The 13,177-nt window shown below is 40.3% G+C and overlaps 1 protein-coding gene across 5 annotated transcripts in view; it reads right to left on the reverse strand.

The window, feature by feature from the left end:
- SMG7 (SMG7 nonsense mediated mRNA decay factor) overlaps positions 1-13,177 on the reverse strand; it is a 56,891-nt gene that overhangs the window by 19,109 nt on the left and 24,605 nt on the right. For 4 of the 5 annotated variants that reach the window (XM_050900618.1, XM_050900621.1, XM_050900619.1 and 1 more), the window contains 8 exons: positions 12,955-13,072; positions 11,835-11,967; positions 8,326-8,497; positions 7,400-7,471; positions 6,190-6,340; positions 5,705-5,840; positions 2,830-2,992; positions 1,558-1,714 (listed from right to left, as the gene is read on the reverse strand). In XM_050900618.1, coding sequence (XP_050756575.1) covers positions 1,558-1,714; positions 2,830-2,992; positions 5,705-5,840; positions 6,190-6,340; positions 7,400-7,471; positions 8,326-8,497; positions 11,835-11,967; positions 12,955-13,072 — 1,102 coding nt within the window. The remainder of the gene's footprint in view (positions 1-1,557; positions 1,715-2,829; positions 2,993-5,704; positions 5,841-6,189; positions 6,341-7,399; positions 7,472-8,325; positions 8,498-11,834; positions 11,968-12,954; positions 13,073-13,177) is intronic. The other variant, XM_050900620.1, reaches the window with a different exon arrangement.

Raw genomic sequence — 13,177 nt, forward strand, 5'->3', positions numbered from 1 at the left:
GATTATTTCTTGAACCAAGAGCACAATTAAATATGAATTCAGAGTGAGGAAGACTTCAACACAAAACAGGCATCAGGTTATTAAAGAGGCCAATAAAGGCACACACGCATGTGTGTGCGTGTGGTCTGCAAAGAATGACTTTCATTAGGATCTTCCAATAGAAATAAAAAGAAAACTCTCATCCTTACAAATAATGGGGAAGATGGACAGTCATCTCGACTTGTTAGTAGCCATTACATTTGTTGGCTCTAAATAATGCCCATTTTGACAAATCTTAGCAGTACTTAAATTTCTTTTCAAGTTCAGCTGTGCATTTTACAGCTGTTTGCCGCCCACTTCACAGCTCCTTTGTACAATGAATACCCGAGAACATCATGTTATCACACCACAGATTTAAAAACCTGGCATGTTCTTAAGGAGAGCCTGATAGTTTTATGGGCAGAAGGACCTACTCTGGCTAATTCAAAATATACATTCACACCTGAAGATTCATTTTGATACTCCATAAAGTACCGCCTGCATCTCCTTTCTGCAAGGACTACTTTATATCAACTAGTAATCTTCCCTATTAAAATACTGGTATAAAGTCTTCCTTCAGAATATGCATACAGTAATACATATTACCATCTCAAAATAATTTGTAAACTTATTTTCCTTAATCTTGCCTTCAGGAACTCTGGAATTGAAGTTCCCAAACCTCCAGGGCTTTAGATTTTGCACACATTTGAGCGAGTCTTATTACTTATTTAGCAAACTGAGGTTATAAGGACCCCTGCTCCCCATACATCAATGTACAGAGAATGTGAGCCTTGGCTAGAATCGCATCTTAGAGCGCACACTGCCAAGAGAGAGTTGAAACCACTGTGGCACATCGCACAAGATTAGCTATGCAAGCTGATTTCACACTGTTTTCCTTCAAGTGGCTATCCTAGGAAAAATACTCATCCAGCTGTGTCAGTAACAGTCACTCTGATCTGAAGAAACATCTTACAGGTCAGAAACACTTTATTGAATTGCTATAATTAACAGGCTGTACAAAAAGTTGGTGAGTTTTGAACTGTTTAAGCCTAAATTTATGAGATTAGAGGCAGAAGTGAAAAATCAGAGCAACAGTCCAGAACAGTAATGCCTGTGCTGACATTTAAAGACCCCCTCTACTAAATTCAATTTAATTTCTGGATGATGAGCCAAGAAAACTGGATTCTTGCACTGCCCAACAGATGGCTTAATCTCTTAATCTGAGAAATCATTACAATAGATTAGACTAAGGGTACACTCAGTAGTTATGCTCAAGTCAGACATTATAAGTTAGATCCCTCTGATGTTAAAAAAAAAGTTACATGCAAACCTAAAGCCAATTAAAAACAGTGAATTTGCTCATGTAGCCCACAAGTCTCATGTTTTTTTTTTTTTTATGAACTTTTTAGCACATACATTCTCTATCATTTTGATGTCTGTAATGAGTTATGAGATCACTTTTCCCATTATTAATTTGTGGATCACCAGTTATTTTTACTTTATGCAATTAAATGTATCAAACGAAAGATTAACACTCACTACCGTCTTTCATCAACCACTGCCTCCTGGAAAACACTGGGCCTAAGTTTCAGCCAGTCCATTGAAACCTTCACAGCTGGAAGAGGATATGCAGCCCCAGAGTCCTCCTGGTAGTCATTTTGTAAAGGACACTTGCACAGAACTCCAAGAAAGGACACTAGAAACAGAGCAGAAAAAAAAACCAAACAAACAACCCCAAAGGATGAGGGAATGACACTTTAAAGTTGATCAAATAACCTAATCAAACACATCCCACCCATAACACCCTATTTTTAAGAGCTAGTTCTTTAGAACAAAGCAGCCCAATTACTTAATCTTAAAAAAAATCCACCAGCAGATCAGAACATCTTTTTTTCAATGAAGAGTTTTCTACAATGAAGCAGAATCTTGGTAGTTTCCCCCCCCCCCCCCCCCTTTTAAGTGTCATGGCAAATCATTTTGTTAAGTCAACAAAATCAGGTGAGACTAGTCCACTACAAAAATATTCATTCATTTATTTATTAGAAATGATCAACTCAACTATCTACCTGCATTTTATCCACTTTCCCAGGCCAGCAGGCACACAAATCCACCAGAGCTAGCTCCGCAGGCAGGCACCCAGCTCAGACCCATTAGGGCACACAAGCTGAGAAACAGTAACCACACCAGTGTGACCATGGTGCTTTCAGAATCAACCCCAGGCTGGAATCTGGAGAAATTCAGCTATTCAGAAATTTAGTGTTTACGAACAAGGCCAAGCTGATCATGGGCCGGATGAGGTTAAGCAAATCAGCATTATGTGGCTAGAGTCTAAAATGCTCTGCACTCCCACTTATCTCCTAGTTGATATTATCAAGAGCACAGAAGCAGTTGAGGTCCTAGTTCAGTCAGCTTCATCTTCAGTCCTGTTGAATCAGAACTAGCTCCATTCAAAGCAACTCAAACCACACTGCGGCCAACTGTGGAGCAGCCCCCCAAGCAGGGTACTACCCACTGCCAAGTTGGATCCAACTTTGCACCCAAGTTAAAATGTTCTTTCAGAACCAGGAAAAAGATGCAGTTCTCTAAGGCTTCAAAGGGAGTAAGTCCAGGGCACATAAATCCAGTGTTAGTCAGCACTGCTAGACATAAATGATCCTGCGTAACCATCTTCTCTCTTAACTTTCCCCCATGACATCTATTCTCATCACTTAGCTCACGTAACCCTTAAGCTAGCTACTGACAGCAAATCACTAATGGACTCCATATAAAAATGAAAGAGAAATACAAAAATCAATTAGTTTTCATACTTACTGAAGAGAGCCAGCAACTGTGTCCAGCAGAGCTGCTCATCCTGGCTGTAGCTGTGCTGCTCCGTTTCATTGCTGAAGTCTCGCAGGTGATGTAGTTGAAACAGATTGATAACGGTAATATGTACTAACTGCTGAGAATTGAAGGCCTTTTGGAATAACAATCTCTGCAACAAAGACACATGTACAATATATGTATTTTTATATGGTAAAGCACACACTTGAAAGGATTAGTAGTTGCTACTTCACTGCTTGACTAATGCTTCTGTCCTTAAGGCAACATTCGTTCTAGATTTTATTTTCAGGTCATCCCTATTAGCACAGCAGTGGGCTTCTGTCCTGGTTTCGGCTGGGACAGAGTTAACTCTCTTCTTAGTAGCGGGTACAGTGCTGTGTTTTGGATTTAGTGTGAGAATGACGTTGGTAACACGCTGATGTTTTAGTTGTTGCTAAGTAGCGCTTATCTTAAGCCAAGGACTTTTCAGTCTCCCATGCTCTGCCAGCAAGCAGGTGCACAAGAAGCTGGGAGGGAGCATGGCCGGGGCAGCTGACCTGAACTAGCCAAAGGGGTATTCCATACCATGGAACGTCATGCCCAGTATATAAACTGGGGGGAATTGGCCAGGAAGGGCAGATCGCTGCTGGGGCATTGGTCAGCGGGTGGTGAGCAATTGCATTGTGCATCACTTGTCTTTTCTTGGGGTTTATTTCTCTTTTTTTTGTTATATTCCTTTTCATTACAATTATTATTATTATATTATTATTCTTAGTTAGTAGTGTATTTTATTTTACTTTAGTTATTAAACTGTTCTTATCTCAACACACGAGTTTTACTTTTTTTTTTTTTCCCCCTTTCCTCCCCATCCCACTGGGAGGGGGAAGCGGCTGCGTGGTGCTTAGTTGCTGGCTGGGGTTAAACCACAACAGCTTCCCAGGAGGACATGGGCAGATGCCCACTGTTAAGCCCAAGGTTTTTGCTTGTACACCAACTCATATGGACAACAAATCAACATCTCCTTGGATATGGTTCTCTTTCAGAGCAAGTGCAACTTTAATGAGCAATGACAGCATTGCAAAGCAACTGCAAGAATCACAGAGGCATGTATATCCACTGTATTTTTCAGTCTTCCGAAGAAACAACACGGAGAAGGTGACATTTTAAAAAAACACCCCAGGAAAATTTAACTACTGTGTGGTTATGTATTAAAGACTAATTCCACATCTGACTTCATGGGTCATGGAATGCCATGGCGGACTAAAATAGCGCGAGCTATTTATGAATGCATTTCAGTAACTATGCTGTAAAAGACATCTTTCTCAGAACAGGAAAAGAAAATTTAATGCTTTTTTTGGAGCATTGTGAAAAAAAGGAGATACCCTAAACCGCAATCAACTTATCTTCAGACACAGCAGTCAGGGAGGCAAGTGGATTAACCAGTGTAAACATCAGGAAAAGGTTTGAGCTCATGTTCAACCTTGATTTTTAGTTAAGGGCATGAAGTACTCTACAGCTGACAACTCAAACTGGCAGAGCTGTCAGCAGCAGAATCGTGGGCCTGGCTGAACGCTCCTAACCCTACGACTGCTCTCCTCATTCAGAGGTAAAAAAATCAGCCACACAGTTAAAGTGATTATCCGCCATACAGCCAATTTCACATCCACATTCAACCCATTTAAGTCAGAAGAGTTGCTCTCTAGTAAATTAAGCCTTATGTTGCATAATATAAACAAAAAAGTAATCTAAGCAACAAAGCAGGGCTCAATTAGCTCTCTTAACACCCTGGATCAGTTCAGAAAAATAAGACTGTTCCACATGCCTGAGCAATGCTCGTAATTATTGATTATAAGCACTGTGGAAAAAGCAGTGCTTGTTCAACAGCCAACATGACACACACAGAAAGAGAGATACAATTATTTAATTTTGAAACAACATTACTTTAACTCCCAGTGTTCAAGCAGCTCGCATTCAAAGCTAACAGAATTCACAGCCAGTTTCACTTTTTTTTAATTTATTTTAAAGACAGTTTGGACCTAGCTGTAGCAGCCCAATTGAATGCAAAAATGCAAAAAGACACTGTAAAGAACATTTGTAATTCTTCATATCACTAAGACCACCTTCCCCTTTCTTAATTTGGAAAAGCATCAACCGCTCTGTTGAACATATCCATACTACCTGCTCATTTTCCACAAATGAAGATGCTGAAGCAGAGCAGTTTCTAAAAGGCTCCTAACAGTTAATACATCGTCCTCTTTGAAGCTGTACTACCTTCTATAAATACCTTACAAAATTCTCTTTGTTTCAATCTTTGCTATATTGTCCAACTTAATGAGCTGGCTATATAATTAATGGGTACTCCTGGATTTTCCAGAGGAAACATGTTCGGAATAGTTCTAGTCTACACACAAGTTAAGGTTGTACTGGAACACTTTTTAAAGGCAAACCGCTGACAGGAGAGGCAAGTTGTCTGAGGAAGATTAAAAGCAGCCTTAATAACCAGTGGGAGTGAATGAATGCCATCCAAAAATTAAGCTCCCAAAATTCCTCAGGCGACTGAGCCAAGACTTCCCAGATGAATCAAGTGCTTTTCACAGGTATCCAAGAATCATCCAGGTTAAAGAGGAGAGAATCAACAGTGGTCATTGATTTCTCCTGTACCTCCACCAACAACACAGCACATGTCAAATGGGAAAAATCCCTACTATTTGCAGAAGTCAACAGAACTATCCAGTGTTAGCTGCAATGCAAACCTTCCATAACTGGCTACTTGAGCTTCCCGTGTTTTAGCATGTGAAAGGCTTATTATTGGACTGTAATTTCAGAACTCAGTTGCTAAAAATATTCTCCTCAATATACTAATTAATATGTTGTTAGAACTAACCTTGAACTGTTCTTCCAGCTTTTCTCGAAGAGGGCTCAGCTTCTCCAAGCTCTTACTCAGGTACACATGGCCATGGAATTTAATAAATGCCTTGATGAAGTCAGACACGCTCCATCGAGTCTTCACCTCATCACGACTACATTCAGAACAGAAATACCCAACTTCAGTCTTTGGATTTAGACACAGCTGCACATAACATTACATACTTTTTCTGTGAAGTTCAAGAAAGGAGGAATGCCCATGCAAAGCTACTTTTTCATGTTGGCACAATATGCTTATTTCCTGCATTCACTATTCACACTCCAGAGCATCCCAGACACAAACTATTCTTTGTTCCATACATGTGTAAGGATGCTCTGACTGGACGGGGATCAAGGAACTTCTGTTTCTGCTACCAAATATGAACAACTTCTGGCAAGGGAGGTACATTTGGAAGAAGTCTCCTCCATCTTATCTGAGCGGAAGCACATTATGCTTAGTCTTACCTTTCCAGTGCTTTAGAAAGTGCTTTTTGTAGGTTAGTGGAGGCAGCTGGGAAAGGAAACTTCACAGCAATGCTTCTGCAGTAGTAGAAAATTGTGGTCAAGTGGTCTCCTTTGGAGGAAGCTAGAATAGCCAACTGATTATAAGGCTGACCTAAGGAAGAAAAAGACAAGTTGTCCAACAAGTTGTCATGGAGTGAAGCGTGCTAGATTTCAGAATAGGTGTGGTCACTTGAAAAGGGAGCACAAAGTCCTAAATTCTTCAACAGACAAGGTTCAGATTCACCTGCTGACTCTTTTACTCCAGCCTCATATCAGTACCACTCAAATGAAAAAGCTTCTAAATTTGTGGTGCAGTTTTTTGTTTGGGTTTGGGTTTTTGGGGGGGGGGGGGCCGGATTGGGCAGGGGTCTTTCGTATTTGTGTTTTGTTCTTTTACACACATCCTTTAAAACTGGACAACAAATATGGCGTAAGATTTTTGTCTAAATAAGAAGATACTGTCAAAACCAAGCTTTGACCACCAACATATTTATCTTCATCTATTTGGACAAAATCTAGCCCAGTTTTATCTCACGAGGCAAACCTAACTGTCAACAGTTGTTCGTATTTTTTGCCTATAGAGTAAGAATTTCTATAGTTAGAATACAGAGAATTTTTCAGTTATATTCTAACTGGCTAAAAAATCGAATTACTGGTTTCAGCAGCCTGGCTCAAAAATGATTTATCCTTCTCTCACCATTCTTACATTTTGGACCACTGTAAGCCAATACCTAAAAAGCTAGATTCCTGAACCAAAGCAGCCCTTAATTTGCATGAGCAACTTGAAAAAAAAAAAATTTTAGCTACTAAACTTTACAAATTGGTATGTCAACAAACAATAAAAGAAAAAAACGGCTGGTGGTAGGCAAGTTTCAATTAATTCTACTTTATAAGGTATGAATGTAACACAGTATAATGTAGCAGTAGTGAAGCCTTGGAGTGAAGCTGTGTATTACCTTCTTTGTTTCTAAATCTTCACAAAAAGGAGACAAGTGACACAGATCAGGCAAACAGCTATTATCTAAATGATTTACCTACGGGTCAGGCTTTGTTGCACGATTGTTTCGGGTATTTGCGGAGGTTTACATGAAATCCCAAGCTGCCACACAAGAAAAGCAATACCCCAAATCTTCCTTTGGAATTATAAACCTAAAAGGCATCCCAGACTCACCATTAGAAGGGACAAGCTGAGCTGCATGTCTGTAGTAAGACTCTGCCTGGCTGGTCTGATTCCTATAGCGAGCTAAGAAAACAACAAAAAACCCAAGTTCAGGCATAGAATTCAACTCTCCTGCACTTACTTTAATATAACGCAGTTTACCTGTAAAGCATTTTACTATTATTTTAAAAATAAGTGTCAGAAGAACATACAATTACACAAACAGCACGAAGATTCAACACGTTGAATTTTGAGGTGGTTGTTTTTCCTCAGATCCTATGTCACAGCTTATCAGTTCTTATGTAGGAAGATGCTGTGCCAATAGCATCACATCCAGAGAGCTACAAATATTTTTCATGCTTCTTTGCACAATCAGCAACTAGATCTACTTCTAGGCTGTTCCAAAAGCAATTGCAGATTCCTGTGAAAAGAGAACTTTCTACAACACATAGTTCTACTCTAATCAACAAAGAAATAAACCTGTTGAACTTAATGTAAAAAAGAAACCTCATTTATGAAAGGCTGGATTTCTAACTGTTGCCTTTGTATATAAGATTTAAAAGTAATGTTCTGAAATGGAGAAGTATGCTAGCCTGCTGCAACAAGCTTTTGTAATAGTTACCGGTTTCAACATTTCACTATGCCTACCAGCTATAACATGATTAGTATGCTAGAAGACAGATTCTAGCAAATCACTAGAAAGCTAGTGATTAACTGTCTCCATGCGTTAATGTGTAACGCACATTAGAAAAGTCTAACAGCATTACTTTCCAGACCTTTCCCCCTGCAGCAACCACCAAACATACAACCAGCTACTAGCTACTAATTTGGAGCACACTTGGTCCAGCAGTTGCCCATGGCGTGTACGGATCCCTCTTCGTGAGGGCTGAATGCAGGTAGAACTCAACGTCCCACCTCTTTTTCCTTCAAAAACTCACCAATATCTCCAAGGTGGACAAGGCAGTGCTGGCAGATGTAAGAGCAGGAGCTAGATTGCGGCTTCACTATGGCGCTGGTGTGCGTCTGTTTATTGCTAATGATTCCCAGCTGGGAAGACTTTACACGACATGGCAAGTCTACATTAAAAACTGTGCACAATTCCTGTAATAACTAGAAAAACAGGTCTAGTTTAGTAGCAGCTACAGACAGTAATCAGAAAAGCACTGAACCTATTGACAAAACTAACAGAGCATCACTCGGAGGCACGGATTACCTAAACATATTTGAAGTGAACAAGCTTAGACTACTGGAAGTGAGACTTTAAATTACATTCTCCATATGGAAGTCATTGAGCTCCATGCTGCATTATTCTGCCCAGAACCATGAAGAGAAGTTTTACTTCTCTTCTGTAAGAAAGAGCTGTGCATCCCAAACCAGTAAGCAACTCAATTCCCATGATACTTAAATTACCAAGCGTGCATCAGTGGAGAATGACTATGAGAGGTCTACAAATCTTGTTGGGGTTTGTGGTTTTGTTTTGGGGTTTGGGGGGGTGGGGTGGGTAGAAGTGGTGTTGTTTTTTTTAAGTAGGAGACTCAAGAGGAACGCAGTCTTATTTTATGCCTTGATGAAGTGACACCATTCTCCGAAAATCATAGAAAGGAATGCCACTCATCCTCCAAAGAAGCTTGTTCCAACATAAGAAACAGCACTACCCTGACTTAAACTTTCGAGAGAAGCTGGAACAAAACCAAGTTTGTAGGCAATGCTAGGCAACAGTGGTTAACAGTTCAGTGGCTGAGTTGTCAGTAAATATTTGTGCTAAGCTAACAGTGAAACTCTTTCAAAGAACAAGGCATCAGCTACTTGATCAAATATCTCAAAAGCTGATAGAAGGAAAACCTGAACTTTGCCATTCTAATTAGTGCTTTTGAAGTTTTTCCTAATGGACTCCGGCAAATACTCTGGAAAGTAACAGTAACCACGCAGCGATGAAAAGCATTTGTTCTACTGTGTTACAGGGTTAAAAATGCAAGTAAGAATTGACAGACTTTCTCCCAGCTGGGAACATACTCAAGTCTCCAAATAAAACAGACCTGCAGCAGGGTTCCACTTCCAGATAAAGGCATATAGAAAGCCCAGGGCTGACAGAAATGTGCGTTCTGTCAACAGCTAAACATGCGATACGGTGCTTTTGCTTGCTGCAGAAAAAGGTTTGTGTTACACCTCCCTCCCCTTTTGCTCTGTCTTTTATACAGTAGATAAAAATCCCCAAACGAGAGGGATCTCACAGATGAAAGCTGGATAAAAGAGAGAAACTTGACATCTTCCAACATGCTGAATTAGGAGAATTCATGCTCTTTTCAAAGACATCATTTACACAGGCCTCACAGTTGGAGAGCAGGTATCTTGCCTGAGCAAAATTTTTAGACTAAAAATGGGACGATTAACATCACAGCAAACAGAGAAAGATGACCCAGTCTGTGGTGTCATACACAAAAAGAGCAAAATTCCCTGATACACTGCAGGGAAGAACAAGGCTTTTGCAAGACAAATGGTGGAGATGGTAGAAAACCCTTGGCAACCATGCCACAGCCTGTCAAACTGGCTGCTTCAAATAAGCAGCTTTCCAAAAAACAATGCCGAAGGCAAAAAAGAAGATAATCACACAGATTTTGGGAAAAAAACTGGGATGGCCTTGCAGATGTTCAGAATCAAACTAGGAACTGATACAGTAAGAATGACCTACTGTGCATGTCATAACCTGAAGACGGTGCAAACTAGCCACGACAAAGTCTAGTCAGACCACTACTTGAGATAGAGGATTCATCGGTGACAATGTTGCTGAAGCATACACCAAACGAGGGGAAAAAAGGAAAGAAAGGAAAGTTATCTTTATTAAGGCCATTATCACACACCGACTCTTATTCTCCATAATCTACAAGCTGAAATCTAACATTGGAAAGAGAGTATGGGCAAAAAACTGGCAGTAAGGAATAAATACATGAATAGGAATCACACCCCTTTGCAATTAACCGAAAACCTCGCAGAAGATACTTAGCTCAAGAGCACTCACCAATACAGCTTTGCTTAAGGGGAAGAAAAGCTCCTGTAACTGAAGTTAGCAATTCTAAATAATTGTTGACAAAAAAATATAGAATTAAGACTGAAGATGTGCTTGCAAGCCTGGGAGTCTTGATCAAAAAACCAGCAAGACATTATATGTTGTAAATGCTACATAATACTCTTGGGGACAACCACCCTACTTAAATGTACAACCATGGTGGACACTTAATTAGGTATTATTCAGAAAAAAAGCTGTATTCAAATATGTATGTAGTATGTACCCAGACAGTTCTTGGAAAACATTAACTCAGTGCTCGCCATCGGTGTTAGGAGTTACAAGGAAGGGACACGGAACCAAGTACAAAACATTAAGGTATTACACACATCCTCAGTGCATCTGCATTTTGGAATTCTGCATGCATTTCTGTTCTGGAATAACTGGAGCCAAGAACAAAACCGATTATCTTTGCTTACCCTTCATTATATAAGGGAAGTCTCACGTTTTTCAAAATTGAAAGGAATTATGACAATGGCCCACAAATTCATGCACAGTAATGAGAAAGTGAATAGGAATTTTTAGAGAAACAGCAGAAAAAAAGAACTAAGAGTACAATGAAATCATCAGTTAACATGTTTGTTGGGCTCGAGGTTTTTTTGTGTCATCATTTCTCTTAGACATTACAATTAAAATACAGAATTCTTCACCACAGATCACTGCAGAGACCAGAGTAAATGGCTTCAAGAGGGACTGGAGAGTCAATGAAGGCTAGACCTCCTAAAAGCTAGATGATTCAGATACAAACTAGCTCAAGAAGGCAACAAATGTACAGCCAGAAAGCAAGAGACTAGAGCAAGGAAGTATCATTCTACTTTTTCCTGCTGCTTCATGCTCGCTCTGAGCAGTCACAGCAGACTACTGCAAGAGACAAAATATGGGGCTAAATGGACCTTTGATCTTACCCAAAGCAGTGGGGTTTAGGCTTTAAAGCAGATTCTATTAGAAGGGAACTTAAATTGTTGCCATGTTTTTATGGAGCACCAAAACAACTACCAGATTTGCAGAACTTTCAGATCAACTCAAGGCTGCGGCTGATCAAAAGAAAGCACATCAGCAGCTTTGTAGACATGTTCTACCGAGAGCACCGGTGTTAGCAAGGTACACTGCTTGATCCAGAACAGCAAGTTTCCTATGCTAAGGGAAAAGAACAGATTCTACCTACCTAAAACCGATCCTCCTGCCCTTCCTCAAAGAGATTAATACTAGTTCTTCATGCTGGTATGATATCAGAGCTCATCCCTCATCAGCAGTTGCTGGAGCAGCACAGGAGATCTGACAGCCGAAGCTTTGTAAAGGACCCGCACGCAAGCAGCATAAGGCTGAAGCACACTTGCTTCCAGAGTATGCAAATATACCACAGTCAACATATTTTTTGCAACTCACCTGTGTGTAGAAGCCACTAGCTGCCTCTAAGAACAGAGAAAGGTTCGCCTGAACTTCGCTCCGATTTGGATTTGCTCTATTTTTCGCCTGACCCTGTAGCGTTGTGATCTGATTTTTAAAGGCATGATTCCAACTGAAAACAAAATAATTGTTTTCCTTTTTTTACTCTGGAAGTGTCAATGCAGATAGCATAAGCAACAGGAAAGAACTGTTTAATGACATAGCATCAGACATGAAAATGAAGTATATTCAAATTCAGGCAACATTCAGATTACAAATAATGTTAAATACGGAACAATGACCTGTCCCCACCTCTCATAACTAGAGAAACCAATCCTGATACTGTATAGCTAACACTAACAGCATTAATATTTGCTTGTAATTATTTTGTTTTAGGCAGCATAGCTCCCTCCTCTGAAAACAGGATGTGGGATACAGAAATCTCAGTTGAAAAATCATTCAGTATCTGGAGGCATGGAAAGGACAACTCAGCCATCCTACTCATCTTGCCTCCCTCAGAGTGCCAGAAGAACCACACACTTCTCTTAACTAAACCTGTTACAACCCATGTCTGCATCTTAATTAACAGGGAATGGACTCAGGGCACAGAGAAAACCCAGCAGGAATCCCCCCTGATGCTGGGGTGCTCATGGCACATAAGAAAAGTTCTCTCCTGATATTCCTCCCTCTGCCCAGCCCTACCTCAGAGGGCTTCAAGGGAGGGTCTTTGGCAGCTACTCAACTCCTGTTAGACCTTGCTCAAAGCTCCAGGTGATTACTTCAGGCAAATTTCCTCCTTTCTGGAAACTCCAACCTTCAGCCCTTCCATGACAGCACAGAAGACTAATGTTTCTTCCCTCTCTCCCTTCCATCTGGCTCACCAAAACCCACCCCTGCATGACATGGCTGCTGCTAATCACCAGAGGTAAAATACTAACCTATCAAATGCTCTTCATCGACTCTGCAGTGCATTCTCATGTTTCACTCACAGCACAGCTCTCATTTTAAAGGACATAAGACAACCATTTCATAGGATACAACCGCTTTTCTGGAAGTCTCAGGGTTTCCTGCTCATCAGCCCAGATTACATATATACATACAAATTTACTGAGGTACTTACAGGTCCTGCTCCACTTTTTTATCTAAAGCATATTCCAAATCGGTTACTAGCATCTTCTGATATAAGTCCTGTAGAGCCTGTCTGGACGTCCAGACTTCTGCTGGACCCAGCTTCGAATCTGAGCAACAGAAAGAAAAAACAAAGACACAACAGTTTTTGTAATACTCAAACTTATGGAGTTATTCCAACTGATTTTTCACTCACCCACCAAACGAAAGAACAC

Source organism: Gymnogyps californianus, chromosome 8 (genome assembly GCF_018139145.2).
Source record: "Gymnogyps californianus isolate 813 chromosome 8, ASM1813914v2, whole genome shotgun sequence".
In the NCBI taxonomy this organism is placed as follows: Eukaryota; Metazoa; Chordata; class Aves; order Accipitriformes; family Cathartidae; genus Gymnogyps; species Gymnogyps californianus.